The sequence below is a fragment of the Pongo pygmaeus genome, chromosome 23, assembly GCF_028885625.2.
Source record: "Pongo pygmaeus isolate AG05252 chromosome 23, NHGRI_mPonPyg2-v2.0_pri, whole genome shotgun sequence".
Lineage (NCBI taxonomy): Eukaryota > Metazoa > Chordata > Mammalia > Primates > Hominidae > Pongo > Pongo pygmaeus.
Window position 1 is genome coordinate 32,006,207 of NC_085931.1, and position 25,573 is coordinate 32,031,779.

The 25,573-nt window shown below is 48.5% G+C and overlaps 1 protein-coding gene across 7 annotated transcripts in view; it reads right to left on the bottom strand.

Moving 5' to 3' along the window:
- Positions 1-25,573, bottom strand: part of MED15 (mediator complex subunit 15) — a 91,026-nt gene that overhangs the window by 43,519 nt on the left and 21,934 nt on the right. For 6 of the 7 annotated variants that reach the window (XM_063662806.1, XM_054469134.2, XM_054469131.2 and 3 more), the window contains one exon: positions 11,628-11,715. In XM_063662806.1, coding sequence (XP_063518876.1) covers positions 11,628-11,715 — 88 coding nt within the window. Of the gene's footprint in view, positions 1-11,616; positions 11,716-25,573 lie in introns of those variants that run through there. The other variant, XM_063662808.1, reaches the window with a different exon arrangement.

The following is a 25,573-nucleotide window of genomic DNA, read 5'->3' on the forward strand; positions in this document are numbered from 1 at the left end:
GATTGTGTCCTGTAGCTGTGTGGAAGGCAGAATCATAAGCAATAAGCTTGCACATTTAGCTGAGCAGACTTCCAAGCAAAGCATTCAAGACTCAGCTTGGGCCGGGCGCAGTGACTCATGCCTATAATCCCAGCACTTTGGGAGGCTGAGGCAGGCAGATCACCTGAGGTCAGCAGTTCGAGACCAGCCTGGCCAACATGGTGAAATCCTATCTCTACTAAAAATACAAAAATTAGCTGGGCGTGGTGGTGGGCACCTGTAATCCCAGCTACTTGGGAGGCTGAGGCAGGAGAATCACTTGAACCTGGGAGGTGGAGGTTGCAATGAGCTGAGATCGCGCTACTGCACTCCAGCCTGGGCGACAGAGTGAGACTCAGTCTCAAAAACATAAAAAAAAAGACTCAGCTTGGTGTCTTCTTTCTGCTTGTAGTAAAATGCAAGAGAAGGACGGGCACGGTGGCTCATGTCTGTAATCCCAGCACTTTGGGAGGCCAAGGCAGGCAGATCACTTGAGTTCAGAAGCTCAAGACCAGCCTGGTCAACATGGTGAAACCCTGTCTCTACTAAAAATACAAAAATTAGCTGGGCGTGGTGGTGGGCACCTATAATCCCAGCCACTTGGGAGGCTGAGGCAGGAGAATCACCTGAACCCAGGAGGCAGAGATTGCAGTGACCTGAGATCACACCGCTGCACTCCAGCCTGGGAGACAGAGTGAGACTCCGTCTCCAAAAAAAAAAAAAAAAAGCAACACGAAAGAGATAAATTAAGGGTACGATAAAAAGAATTTTAAAAGTACACACACACAAAAAAAAAAGAAGAGAGAGAAACTGAGGGAAGAACTGTTAAGCAGAAAGGAATCTAGACTTACTGATTTGGGAAATTCTCAGGCTATTTAGATTGGAAAAAACCAAAATGCTAAAACTAGTAGATTCACTGTTAGGAAAAGTGTGTTCTGTAGAGAATGCCAAGGGTGTGGAGTATCTTGCAAATTCTTCTAGTGCCAAAGAGATTAAACATGGGACTCATGAATCCCCTCAATCATCTCACAGAAGTGAGGAAGAGAGATGAAATTATCTAGGAAAGATCTGTGGAGAAACCTCATCTAATACTATGAATTCCATCATATATGCAGAAGTTCCACAAGGATTTTGAGAATGTTCTACCAGCAGAAACACTGCCAGCTTGGAGTAGAAAGTTTATAGACTAGGCAAAATCAAAGAACTCCCAAAATTTTAGAAGCAGGAATAGGCTGATAAAACTACTCAGCCTCAAACATGTGCTACCCTTTAAGAAAGTGAGGGCAGAGACATGGGCTCAGAAGTCAGAGCCATGGATCCAGAGATAGGAGTCTCCAACTTTATGGTAACTTGTCATGGCAGCCATGGGAAACTAACACACTATCTCTATAGATCTGCGTATTCTCTGGACATTTTATAAAAATGCAACATGTCATCCTTTGTGACTGCTTCATTTATGTAATGTTTTTAGCTTCATCCATGTTGTAGCATGTATCAGCCCTTCATTGCTTTGTGCGGCCACATGATATTCATTATGTGGATATTCTACATTCTGTTTATCCATTCATCAGCTGGTAGACATTTGGGTTGTTTCCACTTTTGGCTATTTATGATGTTATAATGATGCTATAAACATTTGTGTATATGTTTTTGTGTGGACATGTTTTCTTTTCTCTTGGATATATACCTAGGAGTGAAACTTCTGGGTCGTATGGTAACTCTACATTCAATTTTTTGAGGAACTGTCATACTGTTTTCCACAGCAGCTGTACCATTTCACATTCTCTCCAGCAATGTATGAGAATTCTAATTTCTCTACCAGGCACGGTGGCTCACCCCTGTAATCCCAGCACTTTGGGGAGGCCAAAATGGGTAGACCACCTGAGGTCAGGAGTTTGAGACCAGCGTGACCAACATGATGAGATCCTGCCTCTACTAAAAATACAAAAGTTAGCCGGGCATTGGCTGGGCACAGCGGCTCACACCTGTAATCCCAGTACTTTGGGAGGTCTAAGCGGGTGGATCACGAATTCAAGAGATCGAGACCATCCTGGTCAACACGGTGAAACCCCGTCTCTACTAAAAGTACAAAAATTAGCTGGGCATGGTGGCGTGTGCCTGTAGTCAGTCCCAGCTACTCAGGAGGCTGAGACAGGGGAATTGTTTGAACCTGGGAGGTGGAGCTTGCGGTGAGCCGAGATTCCGCCACTGCACTCCAGCCTGGTGACAGAGCGAGACTCCGTCTCAAACAAACAAACAAAAATTAGCTGGGCGTGATGGTGTGTGCCTATAGTCCCAGCTACTCAGGAGGCTGAGGCAGGAAAATCACTGGAATTTGGCAGGCGAAGGCTGTAGTGAGACGAGATTGTGCCACTGCACTCTAGCCTGGGCGACAGAGCGAGACTGTCTCAAAAAGAAAGAGAATTCCAATTTCTCTACATCTTTGCCAACACTTATTATTGTCTTTTTAAAAAATCATAGCCATTATAATGGAAATGAAGTGGCATCTCATTGTGGTTTTTATTTGCAATCCCCTAATGACTAGTGATGTTGAGCATCTTTTCACGTGGTTGTTGGCCATTTGTATCTCTTCTTTGGAGATAGGTTTATTCAAGTATTTTGCTTATTTTTTATTTTATTTATTTATTTATTTATTTATTTTTTGAGATGGAGTCTCACTCTGTCGCCCAGTCTGGAGTGCAGTGGCGCGATCTCAGCTCACTGCAAGCTCCACCTCCCGGGTTCATGCCATTCTTCTGCCTCAGCCTCCTGAGTAGCTGGGACTACAGGGGCCCACCACCACGCCTGGCTAATTTTTTTTTCTTTTTTTGTATTTTTAGTAGAGACGGGGTTTCACTGTGTTAGCCAGGATGGTCTCAATCTCCTGACCTCGTGATCCACCTGCCTCGGCCTCCCAAAGTGCTGGGATTACAGGCGTGAGCCACCGCACCTGGCTGTATTTTGCCTTTTAGGTGCTTTTTGTTGTTGTTGTTGTTGTTGCTGAGTTGTAGGAGTTCTTTATCTATTCTGGATATTAAACCCTTACCTGATATGTGATTTGCAAATATTTTCTCCCATCCCATGGGTTGTTTTTCCCTCTTATGACAGTGTCCTATGATGTACAAGTTTTTAATTTTGATGAAGTCAAATTTATCTACGTTTTTTGTAGCTTGTGCTTTTTCAGCATCATATCTAAGAAACTACTGCCTAATCCAAGGTCATGAAGATGTATGCCTCTGCTTTCTTCTAAGATATTTATAGTTTCAGCTGGTAAATTTAGGTTTTTGACCCATTTTGAGTTAATTTTTTAAGTTTTTTAGAGACAGAGTCTCACTCTGTCACCCAGGCTGGAACATGTTGGTACAATCATAGCTTACTGTAATCTCAAACTCCTGGGCTCAAGTGACCCTCCAGCCTCAGCCTATCGATTAGGCAGGACTACAGGCACGTGCCACCATGCCTGGCTGGTGTTTTTTGAGTTAAGTTTTGTATAGGGTATGAAGTTGGGGCTCAACCTCAATATTTTGTATGTAGTTACCCAGTTGTCCTAGCACCTACTGTGATTTATGTATTTAAAAATTTTATTTTTGGCCAGGCGCGGTGGCTCATGCTTGTAATCCCAGCACTCTGGGGGGCCGAGGCGGGCAAATCATGAGGTCAGGAGTTCAAGACCAGCCCGGCCAACATGGTGAAACCCCGTCTCTACTAAAAATACAAAAAATTAGCCGGGCGTAGTGGCAGGTGCCTAATCCCAGCTACTCGGGAGGCTGAGGCAGGCGAATCACTTGAACCCAGGAGGTGGAGGTTGCAGTGAGCCTAGATTGCACTACTGCACTCCAGCCAGGACGACAGAGTGAGACTCCATCTCAAAAACAAAACAAAATAAAAATATATATATATATATACTTTTTTTATATATATAAAATGTTTTTGATGCCCATAAAATGAATAATAGAACAAATGTCAATGGGCCCCTTACCCAGCTTAAATTTAAAAATAAAAAAGGACGCATACAAGCTTGCTCTCTCCTCATCATTCCTTTGACTTGCCCTGCACAAGTAAACTGGGGGAGATGTCACAAGAACTAGATGGTGTTTGTAAAGTACTTCATTCTCCGTGCCTTAATATGGCTACTGAAAACCAAACCATTGGAATTTAAAATTAGGTTTATGAACAAGTATGCTTACTAAGTATGATGCAGGAGTCTCGACGGCCATACATTTAGATAGAGAGGAGCAAAGAAAGGAGCACTGCCTACTGGTAAAAATGACACTTGACTCTCATTCTGAACCAGCTGCATGCAGCACAACTCACATCTTTCTAGCACATATCAAAAGTGAATACATCACCTGTTCTATTTTTTTTTCTTTTTTCTTTTGAGATGGAATCTCACTCTGTTGCCTAGGCTAGAATGCAGTGGTACAATCTCAGTTCACTGCAACCTCCGCCTCCCAGGTTCAAGCGATTATCGTGCCTCAGCCTCCCAAACAGCTAGGAGTACAGGCGTGCACCACCACACCTGGCTAATTTTTGTAATTTTTATATTTTTAGTAGAGACAGCGTTTCACCACGTTGGCCAGGCTGGTCTCAAACTCCTGACCTCAAGTGATCCGCCCGCCTCAGCCTCCCGGAAGTGCTGGGATTACAGGCGTGAGCCACTGCACCCAGCCACATCTCTTAATGTACAAACCATGCTTTTCTCAGCTCTAAGACTAAGTACTGAATGCTGGGGCCAATAATTGTCCTTGATTAATAGGTATAGCAGAAGATGTATTCAGATTTGGTAGAAAGCCTGAACCTAGGCTTGTGAGGTTCCCTGGAAAGGCTGAAGCAGGCAGGTGCAGTGGCTCACGCCTACAATCTCAGCACTCTGGGAGGCCGAGGAGGGAGGATTGTTTGAGGACAGGAGTTCAAGACCAGCCTGGACAAAACAGTGAGACCCTGTCTCTACAAAAAACATCTTAAATATAATTAGTCAAGCTTTGAATTATATGTTTTATGAAAAAAAAAAAGTTTTTAAAAAATTAGCCAGGCATAGTGGTGCATACCTCCCGGCTACTCGGGAGGCTGGGTGGGTAGAACACTTGAACCCAGAAGTTTGAGGCTTCAGTGAGCTATGATCACACCACTGTATTCCAGCCTGCGCAACACAGCAACACCTTGACTCAAACAAACAAACAAACAAAAAAAAAGCAAGCTGAAGGTAGGAAAGTATCTTCATTAATCAGAGGCATGTTGGCATCTTTGTCCTCTCTTGCTCTCCTGGGGAACACAGTTGAGCCTATCTTTTTGCCCCTTGATTCTAGCTGTTTGGTTGTTCAGCCCAGGCCCTCCTCTCTGATGAATCCCAAGGTGGCTTCCCAGTTCTGATGCTCTCTCAGCCTCCCTAGTCCCTAAGTTTCACCTTAGCTCCTCAGTCAGGGTTCAGCTCTGTACCAGTCATTTCTAAACTGCAAACCAGAGACATGTAATAGTTTTCTCTTTTTTTTGAGACGGAGTCTCACTCTGTTGCCCAGGCTGGAGTGTAGTGGCACAATCTCAGTTCACTGCAACCTCTGCCTCCCGGGTTCAAGCAATTCTCCTGCTTCAACCTCCTGAGTAGCTGGGATTATAGGCACACCACCACCATGCCTGGCTAATTTTTGTATTTTTAGTAGAGATGGGATTTCGCCATGTTGGCCAGGATGGTCTCGATCTCCTGACCTTGTGATCCACCCGCCTCGGCCTCCCAAAGTGCTGGGATTACAGGTATAAGCCACCGTGCCTGGCCGGCATGTACTACTTTTCCATAATACTATGTTAAGTGGAAAATAGGTGATAGTTTAATCTTTAACAGGCAAAGTAAGCAAATGTCCAGAAATACATTCAGTTCCAGTAAACATATGTCCACACTGCCCCTGTAGTGCTGACACAGAGGTGCCAGGACCCCTGATTGTCTTCTCATTCAATGGGTGCCAAATCTTCCTGAACTTTCCTTTAGGAGGCTGGCTGGAATGTTTGGAGATGCCATTATCACTATCACCTACCACCCCCAGGCATAGCTATTTTTGCATCCCTCAGCCTCCCTTAGACAGAGAGTAGTCCCACCCATAAAAAGTAAGGTATTAAGGAATTAAAGTGGGTGTTTGGGTGTCTTTTGCTTTGACAGATGGGAGTCAGTAAGAGATGTGGCTCAGAGTGTGGGCTCTGACATCAGCCAAATGACATCCTGAGCAAAACAATTAGCATCTGCATGCCTTAGTTTCCTTGTCTGTAAACAGGAAAGAGTGGTACTGTAGCCGAGTAAGGATCAAATGAGTTCACAAGCATGAAGCATGCAGAACAGGGCCTTGCAGGCAGACATCACTGTAGAGTGCACAAATGGGGCCCAGCTGTGAGACCTGGAGCCAGGCAATGACAGGATAAGGAGGGCTTTAACTTGGGGTGCTAACACCCACACTGAAGGTATGAGCTCACTCCAGACAATTTGGTGAATTCCTTTAGACAAGTACACGCAAGGCTTTCCTTGCTCTGGGGTATACGCTAGATAGCCTGAGGTGCCCATTAGTGCCTGGTTTCCTTTGGGATGGGCACCTCTGGACTCAAAAGCCTGCCAGGACTGCAATGGAGAGTAATCCTCCTCCTCCATGAGCCAAAACCTCTCAGATCCTCTTGGGGTCTGGAAACAAGGAAACTACTCCTCCCTATTCTATTCCCTGCTCAGGGGTCCCACCTTTTACATTCCTTCAAAGTTGTTCCAACAGGGTCTCAGGCAGCAGGGGCAGGTAACAAGTGTGCCCGGGCTGCCATCAGACCTGGAGAGTCCTACCACAGTCCACCTGCTGAGACGGTCCTCACAACACTAGCTGGCGTTGCCTCCATGTGAAGCTTGAGCAGTAAGTAAAAAGATGGCCACCAGACAACATCCGAGTAATATGTCTGTCCCTGTAAAAACGATGTAGGAAATTTCCAACAGTTCTTATACATATTTGTCTTCCAATTAGTCAGAGCTTCTTCCTGGAGTTAGGGATTTAGAACTGGCTTGATAAAAGGAAATGGACTAAAATCATTATGGCACAGTGTGTGGGCTACAGTTAATTCAGGGGCCAAGGCAGAGCGAGCTGTCACAGGAAGGGGCAGTTGTTCTGCTGGACGCCTCCTTTGGGAGGGAAGGATTAATCCTCAGGTGCTGGGCAGGTCTCTGTGGTAGCTAGTCTCCATGGTGCTCCCAAAACAATCAATGGCCTGCCTACAGGCTGCTGCTCTTATCAAAAGGTAGAGGTAATTTACCCTCCCCTGAACCTGCACTGGCCTTGGGACTTACTGTTTCCAAGTGATGTTCTAGGAGTTGTGAGGACTGGCAGCTTCCACTTCTTCCTTCTCTTGCAAGCCAGCTGCCATGCTGTAAGGAAGTCCAGCTACGCTAATAAAGATACCATGTGGAGGCCACGTAAGGAAAACTGATGTGCAGCCTGAGTGAAGCTTTTATGGCCCTGCCAGCATGGCTGGGCTGCAGGCAGAAAGCAGTCACATGAAAAGTCACAAGTGAGGCCAGGTGCGGTGGCTCACGCCTGTAATCCCAGCACTTCGGGAGGCCGAGCGGGGCGGATCACCTGAGGCCGGGAGTTCGAGACCATCCTGGCCAACATGGTGAAACCCTGTCTCTACTAAAAATACAAAAATTAGCTGGGTGTGGCGGCGTGTGCCTGTAATCCCAGCTGCTCGAGAGGCTGAGGCAGGAGAATAGCTCAAACCCAGGAGGTGGAGGCTGCAGTGAGCCGGGATCGCACCACTGCACTCCAGCCTGGTGACAGAGCCCTTATAAATCTGAGATAGCCCTTATAAAAATTCATTTAATTATAAGAAAATACAAGCTGGCCAGACACGGTGGCTCACGCCTATAATCCCAGCACTTTGGGAGGCAGAGGCAGGTGGATTGCCCGAGGTCAGGCGTTCAGGACCAGCCTCACCAACATGGTGAAACCCCGTCTCTACTAAAAATACAAAAATTAGCTGGATGTGGTAGCAGAAGAATCGCTTGAACCTGGGAGGCAGAGGTTGCAGTGAGCTGAGATTGCGCCACTGCACTCCAGCCTGGGCGACAGAGTGAGACTCCATCTCAAAAAAGAAAAAAGAAAAAAAAGAAAAAGAAAATACAAACTAACAAAAACAATTAAAAATGGTTAATTTTTTGAGATAGAGTTTTGCTCTTGTTGCTTAGGCTGGAGTGCAGTGGTGCGATCTCGGCTCACCACAACCTCCGCCTCCCAGGTTCAAGCAATTCTCCTGCCTCAGGCTCCCGAGTAGTTGGGATTACAGGCATGTGACACCATGCCTGGCTAATTTTGTATTTTTAGTAGAGATGGGCTCCACGTTGGCCCGGCTGGTCTCAAACTCCCGACCTCAGGTGATCTGCCCACCTAGGCCTCCCAAAGTGCTGGAATTACAGGCATGAGCCACCGTGCCCGGCTAAAAATTGTTAATTTAAAAAAAAAAAAAAAAATAGAGTCAGCCGGGCATGGTGGCTCACGCCTATAATTCCAACACTTTGGGAGGTCGAGGCAGGTGGATTACCTGAGTTCAGGAGTTTGAGACCAGCCTGGCCAACATGGTGAAACCTTGTCTCTACTAAAAATACAGAAATTAGCCAGGCGTGGTGGCACACACCTGTAATCCCAGCTACTCAGGAGGCTGAGGCAGGAGAATTGCTTGAGCCTGGGAGACGGTGGTTGCAGTGAGCCAAGATTGTGCCACTGCACTCCAGCCTGGCCGACAGAGCGAGACTGTCTCAAAAAAACAAAAATAAAAATAAATAAATAAAATCCCCCCCATATATTTGCAAATTATATATTTAATAACAGACTTATATCCAAATGCATAAAGAACTATTACAACCCAACAATAAAAAGACTAACAAGCCAATTTGAAAATGGACAGAAGATCTGAATAGACATTACTCCAAAGAAAATATACAAATGGCCAAAAAGCACATGAAACAGATGCTCAACATCATTAGTCACTAGGCAAGTGCAAATCAAAACAATGCAAATCACACCCATTACAATGGCTACAATTAAAATAGACAATAACAAGTATTGGAGAGGATGAGGAGAAATTTAAACCTCATTTAAGCTGCTGGTGAAAATTTAAAATACTGCAGTTGCTTTGGGAAACATCTGGCAATTCCTCAAAAGGTCAGATACAGAGGTACGATATGACCCAGCAACTCTACCCCTAGGTATATACCCAAGAGAAATGAAAACACAGCCCACACAAAAATTTATACGTTAACTATTGTTCTGCTTATTCATAATAACCAAAAAGTAGAAACTATGTAAATATCCACCAACTAATGAATGGCTATAAAATATGTGATATGGCCATCCAGAAATGGAATATTTGACGATAAAAAGGAATAAAGTTGGCCAGGCGTGGTGGCTCACGTCTGTAATCCCAGCACTTTGGGAGGCCAAGGCAGGTGGATCACCTGAGGTCAGGAGTTCAAGACCAGCCTGGCCAACATAGCCCCAGACCAAAGCAAAACCCCAACTCTACTAAAAATACGAAAATTAGCCAGGCATGGTAGCACACACCTGTAATACCAGCTACTAAGGAAGCTGAGACAGGAGAATTGCTTGAACCCAGTGGGTGGAGGTTACAGCGAGCCAAGATCGTGCCACTGCACTCCAGCCTGGGTAACAGAGCGAGACTCCATCTAAAAAAAAAAGAAGAGGAATAAAGTATATACCAAACATGGTTCATGGACCTTGAACCTTGAAAATATTATGCTAAGTGAAATAAGCCAGCTGCAAAATAAAAACATATATTGTACGTGGCTGGGCGCGGTGGCTCATGCCTGTAATCCCTGCACTTTGGGAGGCTGAGGTGGGCAGATCACCTGAGGTCAGGAGTTTGAGACCAGCCTGGCCAACATGATGAAACCCAGTCTCTACTAAAAATACAAAAAATTAGTCGGGCGTGGTGGTGGGCACCTGTAATCCTGGCTACTTGGGAGGCTGAGGCGGAAGAATCGCTTGAACCTGGTAGGCGGAGGTTGCAGTGAGCTGAGATCGTGCCACTGCACTCCAACCTGGGCAACAAGAGGAAAACTGTCACGCACACAAACAAAAACAAACAAAAAAAACCATATATTGTACAATTATATTTATATGGAAAATTCTGAATAGGCAAATCTACAGCAGTAGAAAGTATAAGTGGTAGCTGAGGGTTGAAGGAAAAGGGAGTGTGACTGCTAACAGGTATAAAGTTTCTTTAAAAAATGTTGAAGGCTGGGCATGGTGGCTCACACTTGTAATCCCAGCACTTAGGGAGGCCAAGGCAGGGGGATAGCTTGAGATCAGGAGTTCAAGACTAGCCTGGGCAACATAGTGGGACCTCATCTCCACAAAAAATAAAGAACTTAGCCGGGTGTGATGGCACATGCCTGTAGTCCCAGCTACTCAGAAGACTGAGAAAGGAGGACTGCTTAAGCCCAGGAGGTTGAGGCTGCAGTGGGCTGAGATCACGCCACTGCACTCCAGCCTGGGTACAGAGTGAGACCCTGTTTCAAAAAAAAAAAAAAGTTCTAACATTAGGCCAGGCTTGGTGGCTCACACCTGTGACCCCAGCACTTTGGGAGGCCTAGGCAAGAGGATGGCATAGGGCCAAAAGTTTGAAACCAGCCTGGGCAACACAGGGAAGCTGCACCTCTTTTTATTTATTAATGAATGTTCCAAAATTTGATTTTGGTGATGGCCGCACAACTCTGTGAATATCCTAAAGACCACTGAAATGTAAACTTTAAAGGGTGAACCGTAAAAAGCTCTTAAAGAAAAAGCTCATCAAACGTATCCGTAGTACAGAGCCCACTCTACCTCACCTCAGTGACACGTATCCATAATACAGAGCCCACTGTATCCCACCTCAGTCACACGTGTCCATAGTACAGAGCCCACTCTACCCCACCTCAGTCCCCGTGCTCTTGCAGCTCTGCCTTGCACACACATATGCACACAAGTGCATATGTGTTTTGTTCATTTCTAGTAAAATGGTTCTGTCCCAGGGAGCACACACAGATGAAAGGAGGTGGTCACATAAAGCCCTCAGTGTGGTGCCCCACCCAGGGAGAGAGCCCACATGTAGAGGAAATCCTTCTTCTCCACTCCACCTGTGGCAAGTTCTAGATAAGCATCACCTTCTTCACTTAGCGAAAGGGGACAGGAATGCTTCTGGGTCCGTGCCTCAGGGCCCTGTAGGGCTTAGGTAAGGACCCCTAGGAGGGGCTGAGGACAAACCAGGTTCTTGCTCATGGCATTGATCCCTTCCACAGGACCAGCTAGGGGCCTGAGCAAGCTTCCTGTAGGATTCACAGGGGCTGACCACAGATGGAAGGTGACGGCAGTGAGGTCTGGGGCCAGAGGCTGGGCCTGCATCCCAAGTGCCCTCCCTGTACCATGGACACACAGGAGGACGCAGACTGCTGCAGGCAAAACCAACTGTGCCTGTGATCAATCAATGAGCAACCACCCCACCCCTACACCCTAGGACACCCAACAGAGGGGTTCCAGAGTCTGTGACGCTCTCCTCTCCAAGCCTCTCTGCCAGAGGGGCTCCACTTACTAGGGCCTTACCCGGGTCTTGGCCTTCAGGAAAACATGGCTCTCCATATCCTTGCTGGATTTACTGTGTGCCACACCAGCTTTCCTCATGGCATCCTCGCTGAAACACAAAAGGAGAAGAGACGTTTGCACACACCAGTGACTCCACCGCTGCAGGGCCCTGGCCAACAGGCCCTGCATAGCAGCTGCCCCTGGTGACAAGGTGCTATCCCCAGCACACCAGCCTGGCTGAGGTCCAGGAGAGGCATATAAGAAGGGGCACTCAACAGAGAGCAATGACAGGCCACTGAGTGAAGGAGAAAGTAAGCAGGGTGATCAGAAAAAAGGGACAGGAAAGGTGGTCGCCATGAAGCAAAGAGAGAGCTCTGGCATGAGGGGACAAGGGGCTAGCCCCTAGGGATGGCTCACAACCAGTTCAGGATCAAGGAAGTACACATTAGACTACTGGGTGGCCAGCTGGCCTCTATTTCCTGCTCTCTGAGTGGCCTGTGTTCTCCAAGAACTCTGCCAGATGGTAGCACCCTGGTTCCAGATTCAATTACTCCTATAAAATGAAGGGGCCACATGAAGTCATCTCTCAGTCCTTCCTAAGGCAAGGGTCTGTCCCTATGTGGGACAATGCAGGTTCTATATGTGGGATCAAAGAGACAAGCTCCAACTTAACTTCTAGCTAGAGACAAGAGGAGAAAGACCACATAAATGTGAAAAATATCTTTAAAAACCCATTTACCAACAATTTTGTACTAAGAGATAGAATCCTATGAAGGGTTTTTCATCACACTGCTGCTCCACGGGGATAAAGAGCCATGTACGTCAGTTAAGCTGGAGACCTCTTCAATGTAGCACATGCTGCCCCACCTACCCCCACCCCCACCTCCCACACTCACACACAGAAAGACAAAAACAGGTGTGAATCTGTTAGAAAGGCCTGGCCTGTGGCTCCCAGGGGTGGACTGCTCTGGTGTGCTCACTGCCTGCCTTCTTCCCAATGGGATGGGTCTCTTCCTTGCCTGGCCTCCCACCCTGGGCTTGCTGATAAAGAAACAAGTGGCCAGGTGCAGTGCCACACGCCTGTAATCCCAACACTTTGGGAGGCCGAGGCGGGTGGATCATCTGAGGTCAGGAGTTCAAGACCAACCTGATCAACATGGTGAAACCCCGTCTCTACTAAAAATACAAAATTAGCAGGGTGTGGTTGCGCATGCCTGTAATCCCAGCTACAAAGGAGGAGGCTGAGGCAGGAGAATCGCTTGAACCCGGGAGGTGGAGGTTGCAGTGAGCCGAGATCGCGCCACTGCACTCCAGCCTGGGTGACAGAGCGAAACTCCATCTCAAAAAAAAAAAAAAAAAAAGAAAGAAAGAAAGAAACAGGCTGAGCATGGTGGCTCAGGCCTGTAATCCCAGCACTTTAGGAGGCCAAGGTGAGCAGATCACGAGGTCAGGCGAGCATGACCATCCTGGCTAACACAGTGAAACCTTGTCTCCACTAAAAATACAAAAAATTAGCTGGGCATGGTGGCAGCTGCCTGTAGTCCCAGCTACTTGGGAGGCTGAGGCAGGAGAATGGTGTGAACCCGGGAGGCAGAGCTTGCAGTGAGCGGAGATCGCGCCACTGCACTTCAGCCTGGGCAACAGTGCGAGACTCCGTCTCAAAAAAAAAAAAAAAAAAAGAAAAGAAAAGGAAAAAAGAAACAAGCAAACATGTCAGGGCTCTGGAGCCTTGCCTCTGAGAGAATTGAATAGGCCCAGTTCAGCTCGTGCTAGAAAGCATTCTGACCACTCCAAACAGCAACCAGCCAACCTCAGGAAACTGAAGGAATGTACACACAGGGCTACAGCAATACCACTGTGATTCTTACAGACATCGCAGAAAGGAGGTTTAATGCTGAGAGGTGCACACATCTGTCTTAATGTAAAAAGAAAAACAAAATGACACTGACCTACCACCCTGCTAGATTCAAAAAGCACTTTTGGGCTGGGCACGATGGCTCAGGTCTGTAATCCCAGCACTTTGGGAGGCCAAGGCAGGTGGATCACCTGAGGTCAGGAGTTTGAGACCAGCCTGGCTAACGTGGTGAAACCCTGTCTCCACTAAAAATACAAAAATTAGTCGGGTGTGGTGGCAGGCACCTGTGGTCCCAGCTACTCGGGAGGCTGAGGCAGGAGAATCGCTTGAACCCGGGAGGCGGAGGTTGCAGTGAGCCAAGATGGCGCCACTGCACTCCAGCCTGGAAGACAGAATGCGACTCCTGCACTCTTGGAGTTCCTACCTCCCTGTCTGCTTCCTGAAGCCTGAACGGAGGCGAGGAGGCAGCAAGGGGTTTCTGCTCACAAGGCATTCAGGGGTGGAACAGACAAGTAAGGGGAAAGGTCACCAGGGCCACGAAAGATGAGAGAGTTAACAATTCAGGAGGATAATGACAACCAGCTCACGCGCGGTACTGGGTCAGAGTCCTGGGGAGCAAGGCATGGGTGGGCTGGGAGGACCCTGTGCTCATGCTCTCAGGTTGGCGTGGGGCAGGGTCTCCACACCCAGAGGCTGAGAGGATAGCTGCTAGGTCCCAAGAAGTCAGTGAGCATTTCTGATAGAAGTGGCTGCACAGGCCTGTTTTCTGAAGGTTGCCTCATCTGTGCCCCTCAAGGCAGGTATGCCCTTCAAAGGCATACTTGTTCTTCCCACCTTCCTTTTTTCTTTTTCTTCTTTTGTTTTTTGAGACAACGTCTCACTCTGTTACAGGTGCAGCGCAGTGGTGCAAACACAGCTCACTGCAGCTTCAAACTCCTGGGCTCAAGTATCCTCCCACCTCAGCCTCCCAAATAGCTGGGACTACAGGCATGTGCCACCATGCCTGGCTAATTTTTTTATTTTTTACTTTTTTTGTAGAGACAGGGTCTTGCTTTGTTGCCCAGGCTGGTCTCAAACTCCTGGCCTTAAGTGATCCTCCACCTTGGCCTCCCAAAGCACTGGGACCAATAGGGAGACCCAGGGAAGAGCAGTAGAAACAGCAGGGGAGCACTTGCAGGCCAAGCAGGACGGCTTGGAGACTGGCTGTGTAAGGAGTGGGGAGGCTGTGGGTGGCAGATGTGGCCAGGAGTCAGAGAGGGAGAAGGGTGCAGAAGAGTCTGGGGAGTGACAACCAGTTACACAGATGGGCTCTGTGCCCACCAGCAGCGATCAGAGAGCAAAGCCAGGCTTGATACAAAAGCAGTCCTTTTGAGCTGCTACTGGCCATTTTTGAGAGTGTCAGCAGACTGGCAGGCCCCAGACAGACACTGTCTTGCTGCAGCAGAGACACCTGGCACAGTCAGAGAGACAAGATCTAGAAACACAGCTTAGTGCAATAGCTTTGAGGTGGTGGGATGACCAGGTTGAAGAAACGTGCTTGGTGAGCTGAAGGCAAGGTGCCACCATACACCAGGGGATGTGCTGGCAGACGAGCCCTGTCCTGTCCTGGGTAACGTCACAGATGACATGGACACTGTGGGCACCGTCAGCTACTCAGAGCCTGAGGAGCATGGACCAAGCTGGAGTCCAGAAACAGGCAAGTCTTGACAGGCCAACACCAGGAAACCGAGCTGGGGTAAATGTCCAGTTCCACATGAGCTTCAGAGGGTCAGAGTGGGGCCGAGGAGCAAGGTGCTCCTCCAGCAAGGCTAGGGCTCAAAACAGCAGCACTGTGCCATGTCACTCCCACATCTCTTCCACAGCATCCACCAGGGAGGTCCAGCAGATTTGGTGGCCAGTAACAGACCCTGTGCAGTTTGCAGTTCTGTCAACTGTATTTTTGAAAATGTCTTTGCTCCTGTTTCTAATTTGAAGATCAAGTGCCACAAAATAGAGACAAAGCGAAAAAGAACCCAGGAACTCTGCAGATAATCCCCCACACTTCCCTGCAGATGCCTGCCCTTTCCTCTCCAGCTGGCCTGGCGCTTTTCAGAGGCATCCCCTGCCTCGGCATTGACTCCACGAGGGTACCCATTTCACACTCGTGCTGAGGTCAAGTCCCCTTCCTTCCTCCCTTAGACCTAACATGCCCGCTGCAGGAGGCTGCAGGCAGGACCCAGGCCCACCTTCAGAACAGCACTGGCTGCTCCCAAAGCCCCCTTCTGATCTCCCTGAGCTGGGCTCTGCTGCCATCCCCAGCATGCCTTCCCGAGCAGCTAGACCCGAATGGCTACTCCTCAGTCTCTGTCTCCTGAAAACAAAACCCTTCAAGCCACTGTCATGAAATGAAGGGAAACTATCACACAAGGAGACAGCCCCAAACATGGAGCAAGGAGCACAGCCTGAGACAAAGAACAGAGAACTAACCTGTCATGGTGAGCTCTTTCCCCACACAAGCAAGCCAGGAAGACGAGGGCCTGTCTAGCCAGAGGAGGGCAAGGAGCAGACTGGTGCCAGCTCACAAGGGAAGACCCTTGATGGCTGTCCTGCCACAGTCTTGTCCAACATAAGCAACAGGTTCGCAAACAGTACAGGCCTACGAGGCGGCCACCAAAGAACCCAAGGCTGCCTGGGTGGTGCTCGCGCTAGCTGAGGAAGGGGGCTGGGGGCCGCTCCCTGGTTGCGACCAGCCAGACCTCTGAACACAAGGACTGTTACCGGCTCAGAGCACACAGTCCCTTGCTGTGAACTGGGCTCCAATGCTCTGCCTTTGGCCATGGTCTAGCTGGTTGCCATAGCTATGTCTGTGCAGTCAGGGTTCAACTGGTATCTAGCTTAGACTGAAGCCTCCCAGGGGACCGATTCATCATTACAGGCCCTTGGAGCTCCCCCACCAGGGGGTCTGAGGATGTCCTTACTATCCAGAACTGTTCCCAGAACACGGTGTGTCTTAATGGCATTGCCTGACCCTGCCTGAGCAGCCAGCAGGGATACATCAAGAAAAGCTCTTGGTCTTCATCTCCCAGCACCAAGTGCCCATCCCAGAAACTTGGGAACCCCCTTCACTTTCTGACTGCCACCTTTAATTCTCCAAAGTTCAAATCTTTGCCCCAACTCCCACTGCATCTGTGGCAATTCCTCCCAAAGGGCTTCTGTCTCCCGTTCCCATTCCTACCCCCACGCCCTCGCCAGCTCCCCAGGTCACATGACTGCCAGTGAGTGACTGCCACTGAGTGTGGGAAGCAACCCGGGCCCCTGCTTGCCTTGAGCCTCGCTCCTCACCAGCAGAGCAGGCAGCCTGTCCAGGAGCCCACTGAGGAGCCTGCTCCTGCGCCTGCCCCACACACTCTCCCCAGGGCCCCAGAGATGATGACCTACTGCCTGGCACATTGCCTGACTATCCCATCAGGCCTGTTAGGGCTTCCCACCCTGCTCCCACCCAGGCACCCCTGCTGTCGGCTGCACAGAAACCCTGTAGCTACCTCACCCATGTCTGTGGCACTTCCTGGAGGAATCTCTGGTTTCTGTGTGCCAGCCCCACTATACCAAGAACACCCTGAGAGCAGAGACAACGGTGTCCACTTTTGTGTGCAGCGGGCAGTCATCACTGCCAGGCAAAATAACTGGCTCTTTTTAACACAAGGAGTGGTACTGTCAGGCATTTTGATGGGACACGACGTGCAGAACGGAGAATCAGCGTGGCAGCCATGGGGGAAACCAGGCCTCAAACAAGCACGTCCTGGCAGTGGAGGCCAGGGTGCCTGGGGGAAGGCGTGTGCTGGGGCAGGCAGCTGGGCCTGGCAGGAAGCAGACAGGGGAGGAGGGGCCTGGGCTCAAATTCCAACCTAGCCACTCACCAGCTCTGGGTCTTGGGAGAGGCACTCCTCCCCTAAAGCGTGGCCTCTTCATAAAGGAGGGGCTCTGAGAGGCTGTGGCCAGGATGAAGGTGCACAGACAGGGCCAGGCAGTGATGACAGGCCCACTGTTGGCCTGTTCTGCAGGGCTTCTGCCCAGCATGGGCCTGTTGTTCCTCACCTCCTTCCTATTCCAAATTGAGAAACTGGCAACAGGAGTCCAGTCCCAGTCCTTGTAATCTGAATGAGACTAAGATAAAGCAAAAAATTGGCAAACTGAGCTTCCTAGGGAAGGAGCACAGGGCATCAAACTCAAAGCCTGCTAAGGCCAGGGAGGCCTGAGGCAAGCTGCCCTGGTCTGCCCTCAATCCATCTGGCAGCGCCTCCCTATCCTTCCTTTGCACAAAGGGTGGGGACAGTGCCGACCTCACGGGTAGCCCTGAGGATGATAGTAGTTAATATTATAAGGCACTGGACATACAGGAAGTGCTAGGTATGCGTTAAAGAAATAAGTCAGGCAACAACCTGCCCAAATGTGCAATAGGACAGCATCCCAAAACACCTCCGCCATGTGTTGAGGTTATTGTCGCCCCCTCCTCAGCAGACGATGGACCAATGAGCATGTGCAGCTCCCTCAGGCAGAGCCACCCTCCCACTGGAGCTCTGAGTCACCTGCAGTGTACCCTGAGGCCAGCTCCACAGCCCACAGGAAGGACACTCACACAGGCATGTTGATGAGGCATGAACTGGCCTCCCCATCCCAACTCCCGCTCTGCTCTGCTCCACACCCTGACTCTTCCTTCCACACCCGCCCTAGTTCCCACCAAGGACCCTCTCCCCTCTCAATGAGGCCTCTCCCCTGACCCCATCCTCTTTACCACTGCTCCCCCTCCCACACTGCCAGGCCCCCTTCCCTGGTCTAACTACTTTCCCATTGCTGAATGAGGGCATGAATTCCCAGGACAGCCAGCTCCTCTGTCCTCTGCTGGTGTCTAAAGCAGGAAGGTGCGTTCCTCCCTGGGGCACAGACTCACCCTCCTGACCTCAGGGGGACAGGATGATTCCTCTCAGCCGATTTATGTTCTGCTCGAAGGAAACTTCTGTGAGTTTCTTCTAATTTTGAGAAACACAACATCTATCAATCAAGTGAACTCTCATAGGGCAGAATAAATTTTTGGCATCTCCACTTCACCCCACCCAAGAAGCCTCCTAGTAAATTGCTGCCTGTGTGTGCAGCCTGCTTGCCCACCTGGGACAGGAGCCCACAAGCTTGTATGTGGGACCCTTTACCCTATGTGTTTAAAAGCTAAATCACAGAGGACCAAAAGACAACAGAAGGACAGTTATACAATATCAGGATGATGGTTTCCTAAGCATGTCACCAGAAGCAGACACTATAAAGGAAAAAATATTTTCCCATATTAAAAAAAAGATTTGTACTAGATGTGGTGGTTCACGCCTGTAATCCCAGCACTCTGGGAGGCGGAGGCAGGTGGATCACTTGAGGTCAGGAGTTCGAGACCAGCCTGGCCAACATGGTGAAACATCTCTACTAAAAATACAAAAATTAGCTGGGCACAGTGGCTCACGCCTGTAATCCCAGCACTTTGGGAGGCCAAGGCAGGTGGATCACCTGAGGTCCGGAGTTCGAGACCAGACTGGCCAACATGGTGAAACTCCATCTCTACTAAAAATACAAAAATTAGCCGAGCAAGGTGGTGGGCGCCTGCAATCCCAGCTACTCGGGAGGCTGAGGTAGGAGAATGGCTTGAACCCGGGAGGCAGAGGTTGTAATGAGCCAAGATCCCGCCACTGCACTCCAGCCTGAGCAACAAGAGTGAAACTCTGTCTCAAAAATAAAAAATAAAAATACAAAAATCAGCCAGGCATGATGGCGTGCACTATAATCCCAGTTACTTGGGAGGCTGAGGCAGGAGAATCACTTGAACCCAGGAGGTGAAGGTTACAGTGAGCCAAGATCAAGCCATTGCACTCCAGCCTGGGTGACAAGAGTAAAACTCTGTCTCAAAAAAATATATATATAAATATAAAAAGTAGCTGGGCATGGTGGTGTGTGGCTGTAATCCCAGCTACTTGGGAAGCTGAGGCAAAAGAATCGCTTGAACCAGGGAGGAGGAGGTTGCAGTGAGCTGAGATAGCACCACTGCACTCCAGCCTGGGTAACAGAGTGAGACTCTGTCTCTAAATAAATAAATAAATAAATAAATAACAGATATGAACCTCCAAGTTGAAATGAGGAACAAAACCTGCATATTTAATTCCCTTCCATCTTAAAACCTGACTAAAACCACAGAAAAAAAAAACAGGAAGAATGGAAATGGTGGTCTCAACAGCCTTTTAGAAGCTGGAAAGCTGATGGTCCAGTGGTAATGTACACAGCAAGAGGACCAAGAAACCAGAGTTCTAAGTAACAGTGAGGAGGGGGTGCGCCCACCCAGTGATAGCACTAGGTCTTTGCCAGGTTGAGGCCAGGCTGCACCACGTGCTCTGGGACAGAGGGTGAAAGCTATCCCTGCATCCCTCACACCCCAACTTCACACTGTGGGTAGCTACTCCGGCACCAGGTGACCACAGGAGGTTTCCTCTCTGGAAAAGCATGAAACGGATAGTCACTGGACTAGGTGGCCAATCCACCCAGTTGAAAAGGCACAGGTAGGACACTGAGAGAGGTGGGCTGTATGGTCATCTGTGCTCTGGTCTAAGTGACTAGATCGATGCACGCTAACTGCCGAGACCCACTGACCCATCAGACTCCTCCATCCCAGTGAGCAGCAGGCTGGCAGCCAGGTCTTCACCCACATCCCGGTGTCTGAAAGACCATGCTCTAGGGCAGGGTCCCCAACCCCTGGGCCACAGACCAGTACAGGTCTGTGGGCTGTTAGGAACCAGGCCTCACAGCAGTAGGTGAGCAGAGGGTGTGCAAGCATTACCACCTGAGCTCTGCCTCCTGTCAGATAAGTGGTGGCATCAGATTCTCATAGGAGCACGAACCCCACTGTAAACTGTGCATGTGAGGGATCCAGGTCGCATGCTCCTTATGAGAATCTAATGCCTGATGATCTGAGGTGGAACAATTTCATCCTGAAACCATCCTCATCTGCCAGTCTGTAGAAAAACTGTCTTCTGTGAAACCGGTCCCTGGTGCCAAAAAGGTTGGGGACTACTGTTCTGGAGGAAGGACTCAGAATCTGCAGCCAGATGAGCCTTCAATGAAGTTACCAGTTGACAAGCTCCATGTGCTGGAAGAAATTCCTAGGCTTTGGAGGGCCCCTCTCAGAGTGAGCAACCAGCCAACGGCAGCCAGACGCTGTAACATGGCCAATAAAGACCCCACAAGAAAAGAGTAATTTAGCGGTAACAGAAATTCAGCAAGAAGAAGGAAATGTAGAATTTATTAGGCCAGGTGCAGTGGTTCACACCTGTAATCTCAGTACTTTCAGAGGCTGAGGTGAGAGGAAGACTTGAGGTCAGGAGTTTGATTTTTTTTTTTTTTGAGACGGAGTCTCGCTCTGTCGCCCAGGCTGGAGTGCAGTGGCACAATCTCGGCTCACTGCAACCTCTGCGTCCCAGGTTCAAGTGATTCTTCTGCCTCAGCCTCCTGAGTAGCTGGGACTATAGGCGCGCGCCATCATGCCCAGCTAATTTTTGATTTTTAGTAGAGACAGGGTTTCACCATATTGACCAGGCTAGTCTCGAACTCCTGACCTTGTGATCCACCTGCCCTTGGCCTCCCAAAAGTGCTGGGATTACAGGTGTGAGCCACTGCGTCCAGCTGAAGTCAGGAGTTTGAGACCAGCCTGGGCAACATCACAAGATCCCATCTCTACGAAAAATAAAAATATTTGCCAGGAGTGGTGGTGCATGCCTGCAGTCCCAGCCACTGGGGAGGCTGAGGTGGGAGGATCACTTGAGCCCAGGAGTTCGAGGCCACAGTGAGCCATGAACACATCACTGCATTCCAGCCTGGGCAATAAAGTGAAAATTTATCAAAAAAACAGTAGAATTTATTATAATATATATAAATATTATACTACATTGTATCCATTTAACAGGAATGGGTGCTATAAAAAGGGAAAAGTCAGATTACAAAAAAGGAAAAAAAGGAGTTCTTGGAAATAAAAGCATGTTAGCAGTGAAAGGTCAAAGACAAAATTGAGGAAATCACTTAGAGAGCAAAGCTAAAAGTAAAAGAGATAGAAAACAGGAGATAAAAGATAAAACTAGAGGCCCAAAGAGTGAACATTAAACACTCCAGCACAGGAAGTGTAGGGAGTGAAATTCCCCTGAAATGACTCAAAGGAACTTCCCAAGTAGAGCAGGACTTGGGTTTAGGGATCAAGACAAGTCACGTGAGGCTGAGAGCTAGCACCTCAGGAGACAGAAGCACAAGCCAGCACAAGGGCAGCGCAGTGTGACATCATTTTAAATTCCCCAGTTAGCATGTCCCACCAGGGGGCCTAGATGCACTCAAACTGGCATGGTCTCCAGAAAGTTAATTCCCAGGAGTCCCTTCTCAGGAAGCTAGCAGAATGAGGGAATAAATCACAAAGTATGAGACACAGGATATAGAAAACAAGGGACCCGACAAAGGAGAACAACAGTCCTAGTCTGGACAGAGAAACAACAGACAAGCACGCTGAGGGCTGTCACACCACGCCTGCGGCCCCTGCCTAGGGGGTTCCAGAAGGGAGGTCCAAGAGGGTCACCGCCCACCTCCTTTGGGAGGCTGAGGTGGATGGATCACTTGAGGCCAGGGGTTTGAACTGAAACTGACAGCCCACTAGCAATGAGCCTGAAGATAACTGTACTGAGAGGCAACCGGAAAATAAAGGAAGAACAGGAATAGATACACAGAAAACTGGGCATAGTGTTCAAAAGGCAATTCTCTCCTTGGAAAAAAATAACAAGCAATTGCAGTACACCACTATGCTCAGCTGTGAATATCATTTGTGTAGGCAGAAAATGTAAACATTCATTACTGATTTATGCAGAAAGTAGAATACTGGAAGAATGAGGGAGGAGAAGCAGAGATAATGGCAATGGAAGGGAGCTACAGAGCAAGCCAACAGATAATTTGTAAAACGCCAAGTTGCAAAGCAGCATGTGCCTATTACCTAGAATCAGAGGTATATGCCGGAAGAAAGCTCAAATGCAAAGGCAGTTGCTACCTCTGGGGAGAATTGGCAGAATGGGAACCACGGTAGTTTCTTGTCTTTTTAGTTTATGTGATATATTATGTTGATAAAATTTAAAGTAATTAAAAATTAAATGAGGCCGAGTGTGGTGGCTCATGCTTGAGCCCAGGAGTTCAAGATTCAAGATTGGCCTGGGCAATACAGTGAAACTCCATCTCTACAAAAAATACAAAAACTTAGCCAGTCATAGTGGTGCATGCCTGTAGTCCCAGCAACTCGGGGGCTGAGGTGGGAGGATTTCTTGAGCCCAGGAGGCCGAGGCTGCAGTGAGCCAAAATCGTGCCACTACACTATAGCCTGGGTGAAAGAGTAAGACCCTGTCTCAAAAAAATAAATAAATAAATAAATAAAATAAAATAAAATAAAATTAAAATTAAATGACAAAATGCACATAAAGAGTGTTGCAGAGAAATACTCAGTGAATAGCTATTAAGAAGGGTCATGTGGCCGGGTGCAGTGGCTCACACCTGTAATCCCAACACTTTGGGAGGCTGAGATAGGTGGATCACCTGAGGTGGGGAGTTTGAGACCACTCTGACCAACATGGAGAAACTCCGTCTCTACTAAAAATACAAAATTAGCCAGGCGTGGTGGTGCATGCCTGTAATCTCTGCTACTCAGGAGGCTGAGGCAGGAGAATCACTTGAACCCGGGAGGAGGAGGTTGCAGTGAGCCGAGATCGCGCCACTGTACTCCAGCCTGGGCAACAAGAGTGAAACTCCATCTCAAAAAAAAAAAAAAAAAAGAGAAAGGTCATGTTCGGCCAGGCTCAATGGCTCATGTCTGTAATCCCAAAACTTTGGGAGACCAAGGTGGGTGGATCACTTGAGAGGCCAGGAGTTCGAGACCAGCCTGGCCAACATGGCGAAACCCCATCTCCACTAAAAATACAAAAAATTAGCCGGGTGTAGTGGCCCACGCCTGTGGGACAGGGCAAAACTATGTCAAAAAAAAAAACAAAAAACAAAACCTCATGTTCACCTTTCTTTTTTTTTGTTTTTGAGACAGGCTCTCTGTGTCACCCAGGGTGGAGTATGGTGGCGCAATCATAGCTCACTGCAGCCTCCAACTCCTAGGCTCAAGCAATCCTCCCTCCTCAGTCTCCCGAGTAGCTGGGACTACAGGCCTAGCTAATTTTTTAAAATTATTTTTTATAGAGACAGGATCTCACTATGTTGCCCAAGCTAGTCTTGAACTCCTGGCATCAAGCGATTCTCCCACTTGGCCTCCCAAAGTGCTGGATTATAGGTGTGAGCAACTGTGCCCAGACCACTTTCACCTATCTAAACCTTCCTGTCTCAGTCAACACAGGGACAGGAAGCGTCTCTTCTATTAGCAATTTGGACCCCCAGGAGAGTCTCAAAACACTGCCACAGGCCAGGGAACAGTGGCTCACGCTTATAATCCCAGGACTTTGGGAGGCCGAGGCGGGCGGATCACAAGGTCAGGAGTTCGAAACCCCATCTCTACTAAATCCCGTCTCTACTAAAAATACAAAAATTAGCTGGGCATGATGGCAGGCGCCTGTATGCCCAGCAACTCCAGAGGCTGAGGCAGGAGAATCGCCTGAACCCGGGAGGTGGAGGTTGCAGTTAGCCGAGATCGTGCCACTGCACTCCAGCCTGGGTGACAGAGCTAGACTCCGTCTCAAAACAAAAACAACAAAACAAAACAAAACAAAACAAAACCCTGCCACATATTCCTTCTGCAAGTGGCCCCACAGTCAGAGTATGGATGGAGTTGGAAGGGACCTCAGGATGAGTTAGGCCAAAAGCACAGGCAAAGCAGTTCCTCCCATCCCCACCCCAACCCCCACCAATCTGAGAGGTGCTTTCTGGCTGCAGCTCAAATGCCTCACCACACTCCCAGCCAGAAAAGCCCCTTCCCTGTCCTCTATCAGTGCAGGGCTTGTTCTCATCCAGCCTTCTGACCTTCACTAGGTCTCTAGACAGCTACAGGGTGGCATCCCACACTGTCCTTGGACTTCTTCCAATCCTGCAGCCAATTTACTGCCCCAGTGCCCAGGTGGTTTCATCTCTAAGGCAGGAAATGATGAGATACCAATTGTTCAGTCATCAGTATAACCAAAGCAAACATCTGGCCTCTCCATCTCTCAGGCAGCTGGGAGCACATTTGTCAAACTGTATCCCAACAGTCTGCAACTTTTTCCTTTACTGAAACTTCTACATTCTGGTTCTTTTACTTTTTAAAGAAACATAAAAGTGTTTTTTTAACAAGATAAAAATATATACTTCAGAATTTAACTCTCCACCCACATGTAGGGATGGGTATTTTGGTCTTGCAGAAAGAAAATCTCGAATCATACCAACACAGGAGACTTCAAACACTGTACACCCCTCTGGGCTGCTTGATGACGCTTTCTTGCCTCTATCCTCAAGATCTCTCAACTCCCAGTAAACAAGATCATTGAAAGAACTAACCGCAGAAAAGGCTGCTGCCCTTCAAACTGTGTACTGTTGTCCAAGCTAGTTCAGAAGAATACACGAGCTTCCTTCACATACTCCAATCTGTTGGTTTGACTTCTGAAGAACCAGCAGAGCTGGAAAGGCCTCGAGATCTCTGTCCTGATGCTGGCCTGGGGCTCCCCTAGGTCTAGCCTGAAAGTGTCCCATTCACCACCAGGCAAGCATGTGGCAAGGAGGAGATCTGCCAACCCAAATGCTGATCTCACATGGCTCTGTGGTATTTGGTGGGGGTGGGGAAGCTCGATCTTTTAGAGATCTGCACTCAAGTACTCATAGTTGAAATCATCCGGTGTCTGGGATGTGATTTAAAATAGTCCAGGAGGTGATGAGGAAGGGTGGGTGAAGCAACACTGGCCATATGTTGCTAACTCTCAAAGTAGTTGGGAGACCATTTTTCTATTATCTCTACTTCTGGGAACACTTGAAAAAGTCCATAATGAACTTTTTTTTTTTTTTTTTTTTAAAGGAAGTCAAATGCTTTTCTCAAGCCCGTGGGATGACTGTGCATGATCCACAC